The sequence below is a fragment of the Oncorhynchus mykiss genome, chromosome 1, assembly GCF_057628025.1.
Source record: "Oncorhynchus mykiss isolate SJ-2025 chromosome 1, ASM5762802v1, whole genome shotgun sequence".
NCBI classification, from domain to species: domain Eukaryota; kingdom Metazoa; phylum Chordata; class Actinopteri; order Salmoniformes; family Salmonidae; genus Oncorhynchus; species Oncorhynchus mykiss.
In genome coordinates, this window is record NC_143022.1 from 21,474,283 (window position 1) to 21,493,817 (window position 19,535).

A 19,535-nucleotide genomic window follows, 5' to 3' on the forward strand; every position below is an offset into this window, starting at 1 on the left:
GGATATCTTTAAGAAATGGCTTTCTTCTTGCCACTCTTCCATAAAGGCCAGATTTGTGCAATATACGACTGATTGTTGTCCTATGGACAGAGTCTCCCACCTCAGCTGTAGATCTCTGCAGTTCATCCAGAGTGATCATGGGCCTCTTGGCTGCATCTCTGATCAGTCTTCTCCTTGTATGAGCTGAAAGTTTAGAGGGACGGCAGGTCTTGGTAGATTTGCAGTGGTCTGATACTCCTTCCATTTCAATATTATCGCTTGCACAGTGCTCCTTGGGATGTTTAAAGCTTGGGAAATCTTTTTGTATCCAAATCCGGCTTTAAACTTCTTCACAACAGTATATTGGACCTGCCTGGTGTGTTCCTTGTTCTTCATGATGCTCTCTGCGCTTTTAACGGACCTCTGAGACTATCACAGTGCAGGTGCATTTATACGGAGACTTGATTACACACAGGTGGATTGTATTTATCATCATTAGTCATTTAGGTCAACATTGGATCATTCAGAGATCCTCACTGAACTTCTGGATAGAGTTTGCTGCACTGAAAGTAAAGGGGCTGAATAATTTTGCACGCCCAATTTTTCAGTTTTTGATTTGTTAAAAAAGTTTGAAATATCCAATAAATGTCATTCCACTTCATGATTGTGTCCCACTTGTTGTTGATTCTTCACAAAAAAATACAGTTTTATATCTTTATGTTTGAAGCCTGAAATGTGGCAAAAGGTCGCAAAGTTCAAGGGGGCCGAATACTTTCGCAAGGCACTGTACATAAAGTGCAGCCTGAATTCCCTTTCTGATTAACCCTTACTAAATAACAGAAGTATGAATTCATTCTGGCCATGATATGATATTGTTATTTGTCCTAAGTAATCCAATCCATTAGCCTAAGGTCACTAGCCTGGCTGATCCGACTCAAGTGACTCACAGCAAGGGAGAGCTGTGACACACTGGTCTGGAAAGGAGGCCATTGTAAATGCAGTATTTGTGCAGAGATGTGCTCCTGAATGTACTGAGTTTTGATTGGTTCTCTCAAACTTTTTTTTTCTTTCTTTTTTTTCCTGGGGAGGTTGAGCCCTCGTGTTGTTTGGATTTGAAAATTCAACAGTTGTATTGGAGAGCTGTGAATGGCTGTCCATGTGGGTGTTGGAATGAGAAAAATACAGAAGAGAACCAATCAGTAAAACAAGCACTTCCCCTTCCTTATCGTCGCATCGTGCCGACGTCAAAATAGCCTTTCCAGACTCTGAAGTCAGGAGGACTTTGAGTTAGCCTACAAGCCTGGCTAATACCCATGTCCAGCAGAGCTCAAATCCAGAGCCAAAGTTTGATTGCTAAACTGTTGGCATTTAATTTCATATTAAGAGAACTCAATAACTCATTATGCTTGGAATTTTTTGTTGTTGTTGCATTTATCCAAAAGCTGGGTGGTCCTGGAAGACATTGTAATGATGTAGGATTCTGAAATGATAGACAATGTCTCAACATTAGTTAGTGTTGCAATGATCTGGTTTTGAGGCTTGGAGACTCATGAGAGGTGCATTCAGCAGGAGTGTATGGGAAGTGTAGCAATACTGTGATAGAAATGTCAAAATAAATACTTGACAACTAAAAAATAAACCTGTCAAATAATACAGTAGGCTTATAAATATGCACAAAATCATGTTTTGTGAAACACAGTCTAGCAATAATTTTTTCTGTTTATGAAAATAAATAAAGTGGGGAAAAAAGTTCAGAAAATAAAGAAACTAAACTAAAAACAAAGAAAAAGCAAACAATATAAATTAACATGATATCAATAAAATACATGTGACCATTTGACTTAATCAACCGTTGGGAATGTGTGGCGAGTAACAGAGACGACTCAACGCCCCTGTTCTCATGGGGCATGCTAGACGTAGCATAGCCATTTGAGGCCCTGTTTTTATCATGGTAGGGTCATTTTTGGTTGAGGTGGGGGTGAAAGGAGAGGAATGGATCATATCATCAACACAATGATAACGGGATGTCTAGGGGGGTTTCCTCACAGTATTTCGTCTGTTCTGCTTTTGTATCCATGGTTTAAAATACAGGTCGGGACTGGAATCATTCTGCTGCCTGCCACTCAAAGGCCTGGGGATCAATCTGATGGCTCCTCTCTCCACAGAGTCATTCTCCTCTCAGCTCTATGGAGGAGTGTTTACTGTTGGTGGAAGAAAGAAAGAAAGAAAGAAAGAAAGAAAGAAAGAAAGAAAGAAAGAAAGAAAGAAAGAAAGAAAGAAAGAAAGAAAGAAAGAAAGAAAGAAAGAAAGAAAGAAAGAAAGAAAGAAAGAAAGAAAGAGGTTGTAAATATTTGGCATATATTCATGTCAATAGTGTTAAATAAAATCTATAAATTCCCCCACAGCACTGTATAACTAGGGTATAACCCTTATCAAAGTACATTTATTTATCAAAGGTCTATATCAACAATTCACAAGGCAGGCAAGGGAGGACATAAACACATAAAATAGAGGGTAGAAAGAGAGAAATTTAGTATTTTTCCTTTTCATGAAGATCAGCTCAACAAAACATTTTCATGACTGTTTTTACATTTTGTATTCATCTATGTCGAGACAAACCCTAAGAGACAGTCTCCTTCCACTAGGCACTGTAATGCCATGTCCCACAAGCTCTGCTTCCACTCATTCTGCTGGCAGTGGCAGCTTCTGTCTCATGGTGAGGTGGAAGTGACAGTTGTATGTGTGTGTGTGTGTGTGTGTGTGTGTGTGTCTTCTCTATGGGAAATAATGGGCCAGGGGTGGAAGTGACAACTCCATTCATAGCTACTTTCTCCTTGCCATAAACCAGTGCAGTGGACTTTGACGAAGGGTCAGCCAGCCTGCTACAGCTCTGAGCTTCTACTACTACTGCAGCTTAGATTTCTTAAAATACCCTGGACTAAAATCAAATCAAAGTGTATTTGTCACGTGCCCCGAATACAACAGGTGTAAACCTTACAGTGAAATGCTTACTTACAGGCTCTAACCAACAGTACAATTTTTAAGTAAAAAAATAGGTATTAGGTGAACAATAGATAAGTAAGGAAATAAAAAACAACAGTAAATAATAACAGTAGTGAGGTTATATACAGTAGTGAGGCTATATACAGTAGTGTAGTGAGGCTATAACAGTAGTGAGGCTATAACAGTAGTGAGGTTATATACAGTAGTGAGGCTATATACAGTAGTGAGGTTATATACAGTAGTGACGCTATAACAGTAGTGAGGTTATATACAGTAGTGAGGCTATAACAGTAGTGAGGTTATATACAGTAGTGAGGCTATAACAGTAGTGAGGCTATAACAGTAGTGACGTTATATACAGTAGTGAGGCTATATACAGTAGTGAGGCTATATACAGTAGTGAGGCTATATACAGTAGTGAGGTTATATACAGTAGTGAGGCTATATACAGTAGTGAGGCTATATACAGTAGTGAGGTTATATACAGTAGTGAGGCTATATACAGTAGTGAGGCTATATACAGTAGTGAGGCTATATACAGTAGTGAGGCTATATACAGCAGTGAGGCTATATACAGTAGTGAGGTTATATACAGCAGTGAGGCTATATACAGCAGTGAGGTTATATACAGCAGTGAGGCTATATACAGTAGTGAGGTTATATACAGCAGTGAGGCTATATACAGTAGTGAGGTTATATACAGCAGTGAGGCTATATACAGTAGTGAGGTTATATACAGCAGTGAGGCTATATACAGTAGTGAGGTTATATACAGTAGTGAGGCTATATACAGTAGTGAGGCTATATACAGTAGTGAGGTTATATACAGCAGTGAGGCTATATACAGCAGTGAGGTTATATACAGCAGTGAGGCTATATACAGTAGTGTAGTGAGGCTATATACAGTAGTGTAGTGAGGCTATATACAGTAGTAAGGCTATATACAGTAGTGTAGTGAGGCTATAACAGTAGTGAGGCTATATACAGTAGTGAGGCTATAACAGTAGCGAGGCTATATACAGTAGTGAAGCTATAACAGTAGTGAGGCTGCATACAGTAGTGAGGCTATATACAGTAGTGAGGCTATAACAGTAGTGAGGCTATAACAGTAGTGTAGTGAGGCTATATACAGTAGTGAGGTTACATACGGTAGTGAGGCTATATACAGTAGTGAGGCTATAACAGTAGTGAGGCTACATACAGTAGTGAGGCTATAACAGTAGTGAGGCTACATACAGTAGTGAGGCTATATACAGTAGTGAGAGGCTACATACAGTAGTGAGGCTATATACAGTAGTGAGGCTATATACAGTAGTGAGGCTATAACAGTAGTGAGGCTATAACAGTAGTGAGGCTATAACAGTAGTGTAGTGAGGCTATATACAGTAGTGAGGTTACATACAGTAGTGAGGCTATATACAGTAGTGAGGCTATAACAGTAGTGAGGTTACATACAGTAGTGAGGCTATATACAGTAGTGAGGCTATAACAGTAGTGAGGCTACATACAGGCACCGGTTAGTCGGACAAATTGAGGTCGTATGTACATGTAGTTATGGTTAAAGTGACTATGCATATGCTAAACAGAGAGTAGCGTAAAAGAGGGGTTGGCGGGTGGCAGAACACAATGCAGATAGTCCGGGTAGCCATCGTGCGGGGGCCCCGGTTAGTCAGGCAAATTGAGGTAGTATTTACATGAATGGAAAGTTAAAGTGACTATGCATATACGATAAACAGAGAGCAGCAGCGTAAAAGAGGGGTTGGGGGAGGGAGCACACAATGCAAATAGTCTGGGTAGCCATTTGTGATTACCTGTTTAGGAGTCTTACAGCTTGGGGGTAAAAACTGTTGAGAAGCCATTTGGTCGTAGACTTGGCACTCCGGTACCGCTTGCCATGCGGTAGTAGAGAAAACAGTCTATGACTGGGGTGGCTGGGGTCTTTGACAATTTTTAGGGCCTTCCTCTGACACCACCTGGTGTAGAGGTCCTGGATGGCAGGCAGCTTAGCCCCAGTGATGTACTGGGCCGTACGCACTATCCTCTGTACTGCCTTGCGGTCGGAGGCTGAGCAGTTGCAGTACCAGGCAGTGATGCTCTCGATGTTGCAGCTGTAGAACCTTTTGAGGATCTGAGGACCCATGCCAAAACTTTTTAGTTTCCTGAGGGGGAATAGGCTTTGTCGTGCCCTCCTCAAAACTGTCTTGGTGTGCTTGGACCATGGACCAAAACTGTCTTGGTGATGTGGACACCAAGGAACTTGAAGCTCTCAACCTGCTCCACTACAACCATGTCGATGTGAATTGGGGCGTGCTCTGCCCTCCTTTTCCTGTAGTCCACGATCATCACCTTTGTCTTGATCGCATTGAGGGAGAGGTTTTTGTCCTGGCACCACACTTCCAGGTCTCTGACCTCCTCCCCATAGGTTGTCTCATCGTTGTCGGTGATTAGGCCTACCACCGTTGTGTGGTTGGCAAACTGAATGATGGTGTTGGAGTCGTGCTTGGCCACACAGTCATGGGTGAACAGGGAGTACAGAAGGAGACTAAGCACGCACCCCTGAGGGGCCTCTGTGTTGAGGATCAGCATGTGTTGTGGCCTACCCTTACCTGGGGCGGCCCGTCAGGAAGTCCAGGATCCAGTTGCAGAGGGAGGTGTTTTGTCCCAGGGTCCTTAGCTTCGTGATGAGCTTTGAGGGAACTATGGTGTTGAATGCTGAGCTGTAGTCAATGCACAGCATTCTCACGTAGGTGTTCCTTTTGTCCAGGTGGGAAAGGGCAGTGTGGAGTGCAATAGAGATTGCGTCATCTGTGGATCTGTTGGGGCGGTATGAAAATTGGAGTGGGTCTAGGGTTTCTGGGATAATGGTGTTGATGTGAGCCATGACCAGCGTTTCAAAGCACTTCATGGCTACAGACATGAGTGCTATGGGTCGGTAGTCATTTAGGCAGGTTATCTTGGTGTTCCTGGGCACAGGGACTATGGTGGTCTGCTTGAAACTCGGCCAGGGACAGGTTGAAAATGTCAGTGAAGACATGTTAGTTGGTCAGCACATGCGCAGAGTACACATCCTGGTAATCCGTCGGCCTTGTGAATGTTGACCTGTTTAAATGTCTTACTCACATTGGCTACGGCAAGCGTGATCTTCCAGTTGTTGGGAACAGCTGGTGCTCTCATGCATGCTTTAGTGTTGCTTGCCTCGAGGCGCACATAGAAGTCATTTAGCTCGTCTGGTAGGCTTGTGTCACTGGGCAGCTCGCGGCTGGGCTTCCCTTTGTAGTCTGTAATAGTTTGCAAGCCCTGCCACATCCGACAAGCATCCGAGCTGGTGTAGTAGGATTTAATCTTAGTCCTGTATTTACGGTTTGCCTGTTTGATGGTTCGTTAGAGTCCTGCTTCTTGAAAGCGGCAGCTCTACCCTTTAGCTCAGTGTGGATGTTGCCTGTAATCCATGGCTTCTGGTTGGGGTATGTACATACGGTCACTGTGGGGACAACGTCATCGATGCACTTATTGATGAAGCCGGTGACTGATGTGGTATACTCCTCATTGCCATGGGATGAGTCCCAGAACATCTGTGCTAGCAAAGCAGTCCTGTAGCTTAGCATCTGCATCATCTGACCACTTCCGTATTGAGCGAGTCACTGGTACTTCCTGCTTTAGTTTTTGCTTGTAAGCAGGAATCAGGAGGATATAATTATGGTCAGACACGGGGCTCTGTGTGTGGAGTAAAGGAAGTTATTTTTTTTCTCTGATTGCACATGTAACATGTTGGTAGAAATGTGGTAAAACGGATTTAACTTTCGCTGCATTAAAGTCCCCGGCCACTAGGAGAGCCGTCTCTGGATGAGCATTTTCTTGTTTGATTAAGACCGCAGCTTGTTGCGGTCTAAGTACCAGCATCGGTTTGTGGTGGCAAATAGACAGCTGAAAAAAATATAGATGAACTCTCTTGGTAGATAGTGTGGTCTACAGCTTATCATGAGATGAGGTTTTGTTCGCCTGAGGTAGAGTGTCTCATGATAAGTTGTAGACCACACTATCTACCAAGAGAGTTCATCTATATTCTTCGTAGCTGTCTATTTACCACCACAAAACGATGCTGGCACTCTACCTCAGGCGAGCAAAACCTCGAGACTTCCTTAATATTAGATTTTGCGCACCAGCTGTTATTGACAAATAGACACAGACCACCACCCCTTGTCTAACCGGAGGCAGCTGTTCTGTCCTGCCGATGCACCGAAAACCCTGCCAGCTGTACGTTATCCACGTCGTTGTTCAGCCATGACTCGGTGAAACATAAGATATTACAGTTTATTACAGTTTACACCTGTTGGTAGGATAGTCTTGATCAGAGCACATCCAGTTTATTATCCAATGATTCTACATTGGCCAATAGGACGGATGGTAGAGGTGGGTTACCCACTCGCTGACGAATTCCCACAAGGCACCTGGACCTGCGTCCCCTGTATTGGAGTCTTTTCTTCATATTAATGATGGGGATTTGGGCCTGATCTGGTATCTTGAGTAAATCTTTTGCTTTTGAAACGCTAAAGAAAAATCTTTGTCCAGTACGAGGTGAATAATCACTGTCCTGATATCCAGAAGCTCTTTTTGGTCATAAGAGACGGTGGCAGAAACATTATGTACAAAATAAGTTACAAAAAATGCAAAACCCTCCCACAAAATCGCACAATTGGTTAGGAGCCCGTAAAATGGCAGCCAGCTCCTCCGGCGCCATTATGTGTGTAGATTGATGAAGAATATGGCTGTAACATAACAATATGTGAAAAAAGTCAAGGGGTCTGAATACTTTCCGAATGCACTGTACGTACCAGCATCGGTTTGTACCAGCACCGGTTTGGGCGGCAGGCAGCCTAGTGGTTAGAACGTTGGACTAGTAACCGAGAGGTTGCAAGATCAAATCCCCGAGCTGACAAGGTAAAAAATCTGTTGTTCTGCCCCTGAACAAGGCAGTTATCCCACTCTTCCCAAGTAGGCAGTCATTGAAAATAAGAATTTGTTCTTAACTGACTTGCCTAGTTAAATAAAAGGTTAAACAAATGTGTGGGGTACAGAGATGAGTCAGTCATTAAAAAATCATGTTAAACAATATTGTTGCACACAGAGTGAGTCCATGCAATTTATTTTTACTCCTGAACTTATTTAGGCTTGTCATAACAAAGGAGGGGAATACTTATTGACTCAAAACATTTCAGTTTAAAAAAAAAATATTTGTAAATCCACTGACATTATGGGGTATTGTGTGTCGGCCATTGATACAAAAATCTAAATGCAATCTATTTTAAATTCAGGCTGTAACAAGATAAAATGTGGAATAAGTCAACGGGTATGAATACTTTATGAAGGCACTGAATGTGTACTAAAGTAGTCAAAAATGTAGTATTTGATTCCATATTCCCGAGCATGCAATGTGGTTCTACAAACTTGTTGGATATATTTGCTATTTGTTTTGGTTGTTTCAGATTATTTTGTTCCCAATGGAAATTAATGGTAAATAATGTATTGTGTCGTTTGAGTTACTTTTATTGTAAATAATAATATGTTCCTAAACACTTCTACAGTCGTGGCCAAATCTTTTGAGAATGACACAAATATTAATTTTCACAAAGTTTGCTGCTTCAGTGTCTTTAGATATTTTTGTCAGATGTTACTATGGAATACTGAAGTATAATTACAAGCATTTCATACGTGTCAAAGGCTTTTATTGACAATTACATGAAGTTAATGCAAAGAGTCAATATTTGCAGTGTTGACCCTTCTTTTTCAAGACCTCCTCAATCCGCCCTGGCATGCTGTCAATTCACTTCTGGGCCACATCCTGACTGATGGCAGCCCATTCTTTCATAATCAATGCTTGGAGTTTGTCAGAATTTGTGGGTTGTTGTTTGTCCACCCGCCTCTTGAGGATTGACCACAAGTTCTCAATGGGATTAAGATCTGGGGAGTTTCCTGGCCATGGACCCAAAATATCAATGTTTTGTTCCCCGAGTCACTTAGTTATCACGTTTGCCTTATGGCAAGGTGCTCCATCATGCTGGAAAAGGCATTGTTCTTCACCAAACTGTTCCTGGATGGTTGGGAGAAGTTGCTCTCAGAGGATGTGTTGGTACCATTCTTTATTCATGGCTGTGTTCTTAGGCAAAATTGTGAGTGAGCCCACTTCCTTGGCTGAGAAGCAACCCCACACATGAATGGTCTCACGATGCTTTACTGTTGGCATGACACAGGACTGATGGTAGCGTTCACCTTGTCTTCTCTGGACAAGCTTTTTTCCGGATGCCCCAAACAATCGGAAAGAGGATTCATCAGAGAAAATTACTTTACCCCGGTCCTCAGGAGTCCAATCCCTGTACCTTTTGCAGAATATCAGTCTGTCCCTGATGTTTTTCCTGGAGAGAAGTGGCTTCTTTGCTGCCCTTCTTGACACCAGGCCATCCTCCAAAAGTCTTTGCATCACTGTGCGTGCAGGTGCACTCACACCTGCCTGCTGCCATTCCTGAACAAGTTCTGTACTGGTGGTGCTCCGATCCCGCAGCTGAATCAACTTTAGGAGATGGTCCTGGCGCTTGCTGGACTTTCTTGGGCGCCCTGAAGCCTTCTTCACAACAATTGAACCGCTCTCCTTGAAGTTCTTGAGGATCCAATAAATGGTTGATTTAGGTGCAATCTTACTGGCAGCAATATCCTTGCTTGTGAAGCCCTTTTTTTGCAAAGCAATGATGATGGCACGTGTTTCCTTGCAGGTAACCATGGTTGACAGAGGAAGAACAATGATTCCAAGCACCACCCTCCTTTTGAAGCTTCCAGTCTGTTATTCGTACTCAATCAGCATGACAGAGTGATCTCCAGCCTTGTCCTGGTCAACACTCACACCTGTGTTAACGAGACTGACATGTTGTCAGCTGGTCCTTTTGTGGCAGTGCTGAAATGCAGTGGATTTTTTTTGGTTAGGGGATTCAGTTCATTTGCATGGCAAAGAGGGACTTTGCAATTAATTGCAATTCATCTGATCACTCTTCATAACATTCTGGAGTATATGCAAATTGCCAACATACAAACTGAGGCAGCAGACTGTGTGAAAATTAATATTTGTGTCATTCTCAAAACTTTTGGCCACGACTATACATTAAGGTGGATGCTACCATGAGTGTGGATAGTCCTAAATGAATTGTGAATAATAATGAGCGAGAAAGTTAGACGCACAAATATCATACCAAGAGATGCTAACCCTCTCACCATTACAATAAAGGGGGGGGGATATATTTGTGCGTTATTGGCGTTCAAGCAGGCATATATTTGTCCGGTATGACGTAGCACTGTGATAAAGTCTCTCACTACAATGGAAGTTAATAGGAAAACGACTTTTACATCACGAAAATGTCTATCATACATGTCATATTTTAATACTGGCTGATATCATACCTCGGGAGGAGATCTTCTCTCGAATTAGACATGGATCATATTTTTTGCAATATTCCTACCTCGAGAAATGTGTAATTTAATGGAGGGTCTAGCACATTTTTCCTATTTGTCTGCCTCTTTAGTCCAGGGTGCATTGCATGGTTCCGTTGTCAGAGATATTATACAAAAGAGATAGGAATCCAATGAAAAAATGAACATATAATGAATGCCCCACCGAGCAGACTGTCAACCAATTGCGTTAAAGTTGTCATGCTGCATCACGCGGTTGCTAAAATAATCATCACGCAATCCCTTCTCAAAGTCAATGTAAATGTCAAGAGAAACGTGCCTATTTTCCTCAAAGAAAACACATTATTGTGTTTCAGAGAGGAACTGTACAAATCAAATGTAATAGCTATTTATTTGCTTTACTTATTTGCCATTCACCTGACCAACTGCTTTTTACTGTACATGTCAAAGCACAGGCTTATACTGTATTGTTGGTCAGTTGTTTCAGAAAAAAAATAGTGATATTGGCAACAGTAGCTGTGCGTGTCTGGGATCTGATAATGGTGATGCATGAGCCATGAGGTGAAGGAGACATGTGCCAAGTTACCAAACTACATGCAACCAGCCAGCCAGGCCTACAGACTGAGAGTATGAGGCCGAGGCACCACAGTGAAAAAACTGAGCAGCATGCAGTGAGAGTTGGGGGTTGCATGGTGAACGGAGAGGGAACCAAATGGTTGTAACTGGCACGGCCATATTCAGTGGGCATGACGGGTGGGCCGGCCCATACACACACTGTACTGGATACTGGAGGTGTAATTCTCACTACTTACTGTCTCGCTCTCCTCCCCATCCGGCAAGGTATTAGACTCACTGCCATAGTGCAGAGGGGAGTACACCCAGGTCCTGTCCTCTGGGGGCTGTCGGTGCACAACCGACACAGCAGAGGGCGTCAGAGAGAGGGAGAGAGCGGGGGCCATTGGACGCACACAGAGAAGCAGAGGCAGGCAAGAGAGATAGACAGGACAAGGCAGGCCAGGAAAATTAAATCAAATTAGAAAATGCCAAAGGAGGAAATGCCAGGACAGAAAGTGTGAGCTTGGAATATAGATTAGCCTAACTGCAGGGGAAATAGGGAAATCCTATTTGAACAGAACACAGTGTAGAGGGTTAGTGTAATGAAATATTAACATTTCCTTCAATAGAATGTTAGTCTTTTCCCATTTCCTGCTATCACTGTCAAAAGTCTTCAGTTTTAATGCTGGCTGGTATGCATCACGTGCCTAAGAATGGCTTTCTATGACTATGCTATTTCTATTTGATTAACCCCTCATCAATCTCAAAAGCCAAGGTGAAGTGGACAAGGAAAAAGGATGAATGTACATCAGCCAGACAACAGGGTGGGAGTGGGTGGTTGGCGACGGGTGGAGGGTGGAAAGCGAGGGAGCCAGCACTGCCAACAAACAAAATGACATCTTCTCTCAAAGCATCCCCCCCCCCCCCCCCCCTTCATTCTCAATAAAGAAAAGTGCTCTTAATGCATTTACTATTAGGTGCATTAAGTATTTGGACGGGACAGCACCTCAGTGCTGCTCTGTCTCTGAGGCCACTCAGGTAGAGACAGAGGGAGAGACTGAGAAGTAATTTGAGAGAGAGAGAGAGAGAGAGAGAGAGAGAGAGAGAGAGAGAGAGAGAGAGAGAGAGAGAGAGACAGAGAGAGAGACAGAGAGAGAGACAGAGAGAGAGACAGAGAGAGAGAGAGAGACAGAGGGAGAGACAGAACAAATTTGAGAGAGAGAGAGAGAGAGAGAGAGAGAGAGAGAGAGAGAGAGAGAGAGAGAGAGAAAGAGAGAGAGAGGTGGGAAGACAGGGAGTGGGAGCGGGAGGAGAGAGACAGATGGCCTCAAATGAGAAGCCAAGAGCCTCCTCCTATAACTTAGCCACCTCATCCCTTCTTTCTCCTCCTTTCATGCCCCATCACTCCCCCTCTCTCTCTACAGGGAGAGTCTTCTCCAGCCGTTTTATTTGATTCAACATGAAGAGGAGCTCCAAGCGGAGGATGAGGTGGATGAATAACATTAAAGCTACAGTCTGCTAAAAGAAAAACAACAAAATTATATAAAGATTTGAAATGACTATTGAACAGATTTCCAGATTGCAGACTGAAGCTTAACAAAAAAGGCCATGTCCCTTTTTGTTCAAATGATATAAAACACATGATGAAATATAAATGATCTGTAACAATAAGTAAAGCATGTAATGTGTCATGTCCTCTTACCCATCAAGGCACCATAAAGCATCCTCGGAGAAAACATGCTAGTCAAGGGAAGTCAGTTTATAAGTCATTTGTGTGAGATCTTGGGCATGTCTTTTCATTCGGATCCGTCTAGTTCAAAGTCTGAGGATCAACTGAGGAATCACTACAGATAGAGCACTAAGACTCTAAGTAAGCAGACTGGAGGACTAAGCTACAACAACTCCATCCACAGCTATAGGCCATTGATATCCTTATAAACATCCTTATAAACATGACTGAAGCATTGACTAGGCGGCATGAGAGCTTGGGACTATAAGTTCTATCTGCAAAAATATGATTCTGAGATATTTGGCTTTAAAGTTCCGAACCCTCATTGGTTTGAATGGTGTCAGCTATTTTTATCTTGTATTCTTTTGAACTTAAAACCATGAACTGGGGTATTCAGAGTACTATATAAGTAGAGAGCATTGAACAGAACAAGGATATGTCAATAACATTTTTTGACAAAAATGCAGATGCCTACTACGTGATCTTGGGACTATGAGCTGGGAGCAATAGAGAGTCCTACTAACTTACACTGCAGCTTTCTCCTCCGACAGGACAGGAGAGAACACCCAGGTTCTCCCGTCTGCAAGCTGACAGCACACCCCCACAGAGAAGGGGGGGGGGGTGGAGAGAGAAAGAAGAAAGAGAGAGGAGGGAGAGAGTGATGGGGGAGAACAGAGGGGTGAAAGGGATGGACGACAGACAGATGAGACAAATAAGGAACATGGATGGAAATGAAAGGTTCATAGAAGAGATGGTTGCTATTTTGACTTTGATGGTGAAATGTGAATCAGGCATGATGATGAATGGATTTACAGGTCTGGTGCCCTCCCTCTCCTCTCACCCCCCTTTCTCCTTCCTCTCACCACCCGGAGCCTCTGTCACAGCTTCAACAGATAAATCAGAAGAGAGAGGGAGTGTGGAAGAGAGATGGCGTGAAGGAGAGGAAGATAAGGGAAACAGAGCGAGGGATAGGAAGGAGACAGAGCGAGGGATAGGAAGGAGAGAGCGAGGGATAGGAAGGAGACAGAGCGAGGGATAGGAAGGAGACAGAGCGAGGGATAGGAAGGAGACAGAGCGAGGGATAGGAAGGAGACAGAGCGAGAGGGTGAGACAGAAACACAGAGAGAATGAGTGTAAAAGGGAGGTGGCGACTGCTGATGATAAATGAATAATTCAGGCTGTAGCCACTCAACAGGAGCTGGTGAAGTGCTTCTCTGCCATCTCCCCTGGGCCTGCTCTGACAAGAACAATCACTTCAGCCCTCTCTACATGACCTCTCAAAGTAATATCCGCTCCATCTCTCAGGACTGGTACAATATCCCACACATTGCTCTGATGAAGAGTCATGTCTACTTTGACCAGTCAAATCCCAGAAGACAATAATCTTTTCATGCAGTTTACTGGTATGTGCTTTGAGATTGCTTGACACATGATGAGATGACACAACCATACAACTCATAAAATGAAACCGTTTAGAAGCACTAAATTAGCAATTCAATTTAGAATGTTATATGACCTAATACGTGTCTTCGGCTGGCTAAATGACCACAGGTGCATGGATACAGAGAGACACAGTGGTGATAGTGGTTGTTTAAAAGTGTTGCCTCTCTGTTTCTCCTGAACTGCAGCATGAGAGTAGAGAGGCAGAGCAGGTCTGGTGAGTTGAGCTGGTCATCCGATGACTAAGAGCTCTCAGACAGACAGACCTACTGACCCTCAGAGGCTCCAGGATCACAGTGTGAGGTGTTTCATTGCAGGAGAGACTGTCCCACCCGTCAGAGCAACGCCAGAGGAAACTTTCCTATCAGGACTTTTCATCACGTCTCACCACAGACTCGTACATCAATGCATGGCTCTGGCTCCAAACTCAGTGTCGTAGAGCCCAGACTTCTACAATAACACCTGTCAGATCAAAGTCAGGCTATCTGAAGAGAAGTAGTCTGTTCAGGAGGACACGGGCCATGCAGTTAAGAGAGATGTATGTACAAAAGAGAGAATAACTTTACTTCACCATCTGCTGATGTCATAGCCTGAAGTACTGTCCTATTTGTCTGGGCCCACATTCAAGTATGTTTAGTGCCAGATTGAGATGACATAAAGTGCTTAGGATAAAGCAGAAGTGAAGCTAGGGAGATGGAGTGACTAAATTAACCCTTAAACACCTCAAATCCCAGTCTTAACACTCCACCCCAACCCACTCTGAACATCCCAGAACATTCTGAAAACTCCGGTCAACCCACTCTGAACACCCCAGAACATTCTGAACACTGCAATCCAACCCACTCTGAACACCCCAGAACATTCTGAACACTGCAATCCAACCCACACTGAACACCCCAGAACATTCTGAACACTGCAATCCAACCCACTCTGAACACCCCAGAACATTCTGAACACTGCAATCCAACCCACTCTGAACACCCCAGAACATTCTGAACACTGCAATCCAACCCACACTGAACACCCCAGAAAATTCTGAACAATCCAATCCAACCCACACTGAACACACCAATCCAACCCACTCTGAACACCCCAGAACATTCTGAACACTGCAATCCAACCCACTCTGAACACCCCAGAACATTCTGAACACTGCAATCCAACCCACACTGAACACCCCAGAACATTCTGAACACTGCAATCCAACCCACTCTGAACACCCCAGAACATTCTGAACACTGCAATCCAACCCACACTGAACACCCCAGAACATTCTGAACACTGCAATCCAACCCACTCTGAACACCCCAGAACATTCTGAACACTGCAATCCAACCCACACTGAACACCCCAGAACATTCTGAACACTGCAATCCAACCCACACTGAACACACCAATCCAACCCACTCTGAACACCCCAGAAAATTCTGAACACTCCAACCCACTGTGGTGTCTTCTGGTATAACACACGCCCATGCAGGTGTCTCACCTCACCTTCTCTCTCTGCTCCCTCTGGATTCCTACTGTCAACGCTTCTGTAGAAAGGCATGACAGCATCCAAATCTGAGACTCACACACCCTCCCATGACCCAACACTAATAACACACACTGACCATCTGCATTACGAGTGGCAATGATAAGTTACACACACATAGACAAACAATATTTAACAAATCAAAAATGGAAATGATGGCCAATGGAAATGATGGGAGCTAGCTGTGTATAGTCTAGTGTCTGCTGTTGTCTGTTTCATGTTCTGCTGTATGCCTATCGACTGACGTAGATTTAAACCTAGGAGATATTTAGCAGCTAGGATACTGTAGTATACTGTAACTGAGCTGTATGCCTATAGACATGGTAGCAGTTGGTATTTAGTATCTATCATAACTGTGCCTTGTGTGCCCAGGGTCCTATTCATTAGGCACTAAATGGATGAAAACAAACTGAAACAGGGAGAAACAGTTTTGTTTTTGTTACAAAGTGTTTTAAAACGTTTTCCTAAGGAATACGATCCAAGTGTGTGTGCATGTATGTTGTGCCAATGAAAGCACCACTTACAAAGTAGATGTCTGTGATTTTTACGTCATCCTCGTCGTCCTGGGAGGCTTGGCTGGTGCAGCCAGACCCTGACACCATGCTGCCCCGGCGGTCCCCCTCAACCTCCACCACCACCAACTTGGAACTGGCAGGGGCCTCTGGGTCAGGGTCCTCAGCAGCAGAGGCCTCAGGAGCCGGGGGAGAGGTGGAGGGTGGGGCAACAACATCAGCAGAAGCCTCAGCTACCTCTGGTATCACACTGAGAAGATAAAGGGGGGGTCAGTCACACACACACACACCACACACACCACACACACACACACAAATTACTGTACACACCTGCTCTCACACATTCTCTCTCTCCTTCTCCCTCTCACTCCTTCTCTCTCTGAAACCAGCCCAGAGCTGACACTGACTGATTAGATCAATGGGAACAGAGAGGCCACTAACCAAGACTTACACTACCAGATGGCACAGTGCCACCACAATCCCTCTATTGTCCAGACCCAGATCATTAACTACTAGGAATGACTTAAGCTTATCCCAGATTGCTTTCTCAGCTTGTGTGTTTAGATAGAGAGACATAAATGTGAAGCCTTGCATTCCTAAAGAACAGTGACAGCATCTCAGACTCAGAGAAGGACCTGTTTGTTGGGAAATAAGTATTTAATGGGGGTGAGGGGCTGGTGTTGCAGTTGCCATGCAACCAGGGACCTCAACTCTCTTTCTACCTCTCTCCCTCTCTTTTTTCTCTCTTGCTCTCACCTCTCACCAAGTAGGTGAGCCTGAGGCAGCTTTGAGGAGCAGGGTCTCCAGGTGGCTAATCTACCCCGTCTCCTCCATCCTTCCCCTACTACCCCACCCAGCTCCCCGAGGCCATATGTCTAACTTGGGTCTCAACCCCCCGAGACCCATCTGACACAGTTCCACTGCCCGGCCACTCCATAACTTTCCCCATGCACTCCTGTCTTTCTGTCTCACCCTTTTACAGTCACTGTGGTCTCACCCTACTACCCTGTCTGCCTGTCTCACCCTTTTACAGTCACTGTGGTCTCACCCTACTACCCTGTCTGTTTGTCTCACCCTTTCACAGTCACTGTGGTCTCACCCTACTACCCTGTCTGCCTGTCTCACCCTTTTACAGTCACTGTGGTCCCACCCTACTACCCTGTCTGTTTGTCTCACCCTTTCACAGTCACTGTGGTCTCACCCTACTACCCTGTCTGTCTGTCTCACCCTTTTACAGTCACTGTGGTCTCACCCTACTACCCTGTCTGTCTGTCTCACCCTTTTTACAGTCACTGTGGTCTCACCCTACCTCCCTGTCTGTCTGTCTCACCCTTTTACAGTCACTGTGGTCTCACCCTACTACCCTGTCTGCCTGTCTCACCCTTTTAGTCACTGTGGTCTCACCCTACTACCCTGTCTGTCTGTCTCACCCTTTTTACAGTCACTGTGGTCTCACCCTACCTCCCTGTCTGTCTGTCTCACCCTTTTACAGTCACTGTGGTCTCACCCTTCTACCCTGTCTGTCTGTCTCACCCTTTTACAGTCACTGTGGTCTCACCCTACTACCCTGTCTGCCTGTCTCACCCTTTTAGTCACTGTGGTCTCACCCTACTACCCTGTCTGTCTGTCTCACCCTTTTACAGTCACTGTGGTCTCACCCTACTACCCTGTCTGCCTGTCTCACCCTTTTACAGTCACTGTGGTCTCACCCTACTACCCTGTCTGTCAGTCTCACTCTACTCCACTCCACTCTCTTAACCTAATTAGATGGCTGCTCCAGAGAACATCCAGAGGCAGCAATGATCTGTACATAACAAGGGACTTAACAGCATAGCAACAGGCCACAGTCATCCCAATAACCAAATGGGACCTAGAGTGAGGTGTAAGGTGGGGACTTAATATCACCGCCAAATGGGAACATGGCATCCCCACTTCCCAGAGCGGAGGGTTAGATAACCTAGGTGATAGCCTGTCCCAGGTGAGACGTTTTCAGGTTAGTTTTAGTAAAAAGTGCCGTAGCAGCAGCGGCCCGGGTTCCTATTGGGGTAAGAGCAGCCCCATCAGAGGTAGGATCTGAAACACTGACTTTACACTTGGGATTCCCGGAGTTACAGTGAGCACTGACAAGTATGTTAAGTATACCAACATGATGCCCGTTGAAATGTTAATAACTCTGTAAATGCATGGCTCTGGTTTCAGTGTGTTGGATACTGGGTGTGCTGCTCAGTAGAGTTGAGCCTGCTCTCAGGGATTTGTGTAATACATCTTGATCTATGTAGAGTAAGGTTGAGGCTGTGTACCTGGTCTCTGGAGATGGCTGTGGGGCCGTGATGATGGGCTCGCTGTCATGTCTCTTCACCTCCACCTCCACCGTGATGGTCTGCTGCTCCTCCTCACGCACCTCCTCCTGGGTCCTACACACACACAGATGTGCAATGTAAGTACACACACGTTAAATGTACAGTACCAGTCAGAAGTTTGGACACACCTATTCATTCCAGGATTTTTCTTTATTTGTACTATTTTCTACATTGTAGAATAACAGTAAAGGCATCAACACTATGAAATAACACATATGGAATCATGTAGTAAACAAAAATATATATATTTGAGATTCTTCAATGTAGCCACCCTTTGCCTTGATAACAGCTTTGCACCCTCTCATCCCAAACCATCTCAATTGGGTTGAGTCGGGTGATTGTGGAGGCCAAATAATCTGATGCAGCACTCCATCACTCTCCTTCTTGGTCAAATATACCTTACACAGCCTGGAGGTGTGTTGGGTCATTGTCCTGTTGAAAAACAAATGATAGTCCCACTAAGCCCAAACCAGATGGGATGGTGTATCGCTGCAGAATGCTGTGGTAGCCATGCTGGTTTAGTGTGCCTTGAAATCTAAATAAATCACTGGCAGTGTCAACAGCAAGCACCCCCACACCATCACACCTTCCACACATGCGGAGATCATCCGTTCACCGACTCTGGGTCTCACAAAGACATGGTGGTTAGAACCAAAAATCTTACATTTGGACTCATCAGCGCAAAGGACAGATTTCCACCGGTCTAATGTCCATTGCTCGTGTTTCTTGGGCCAAGCGGTCTTTTCTTCTTATTGGTGTCCTTTAGTAGTGGTTTCTTTGCAGCAATTTGACCATGAAGGCTTGATTCATGGAGTCTCCTCTGAACAGTTGATGTTGAGATGTGTCTGTTACTTGAACTCTGTGAAGCATTTATTTGGACTGCAATGTGAGGTTCAGTTAATAGCCTATTTCTGAGGCTCGTCACTCTAATGAACTTATCCTCTGCAGCAGAGGAAACTCTGGGTCTTCCT

At 44.4% G+C, this 19,535-nt stretch overlaps 1 protein-coding gene across 4 annotated transcripts in view; it reads right to left on the reverse strand.

The window, feature by feature from the left end:
- Positions 1-1,084: 1,084 nt before the first annotated feature.
- The window catches only part of LOC110505771 (phosphatidylinositol 4-phosphate 5-kinase type-1 gamma), an 86,126-nt gene continuing 67,675 nt past the window's right edge, over positions 1,085-19,535 (reverse strand). For 2 of the 4 annotated variants that reach the window (XM_036966107.2, XM_036966021.2), the window contains exons 15-18: positions 18,505-18,618; positions 16,217-16,454; positions 11,247-11,333; positions 1,085-2,180 (exon numbers count right to left, since the gene is read on the reverse strand). In XM_036966107.2, the coding sequence (XP_036822002.2) occupies positions 2,178-2,180; positions 11,247-11,333; positions 16,217-16,454; positions 18,505-18,618 (442 nt within the window). In that variant the 3' untranslated portion in view covers positions 1,085-2,177. The remainder of the gene's footprint in view (positions 2,181-11,246; positions 11,334-16,216; positions 16,455-18,504; positions 18,619-19,535) is intronic. The other 2 variants (XM_090203610.1, XM_036966143.2) reach the window with 1 other exon arrangement.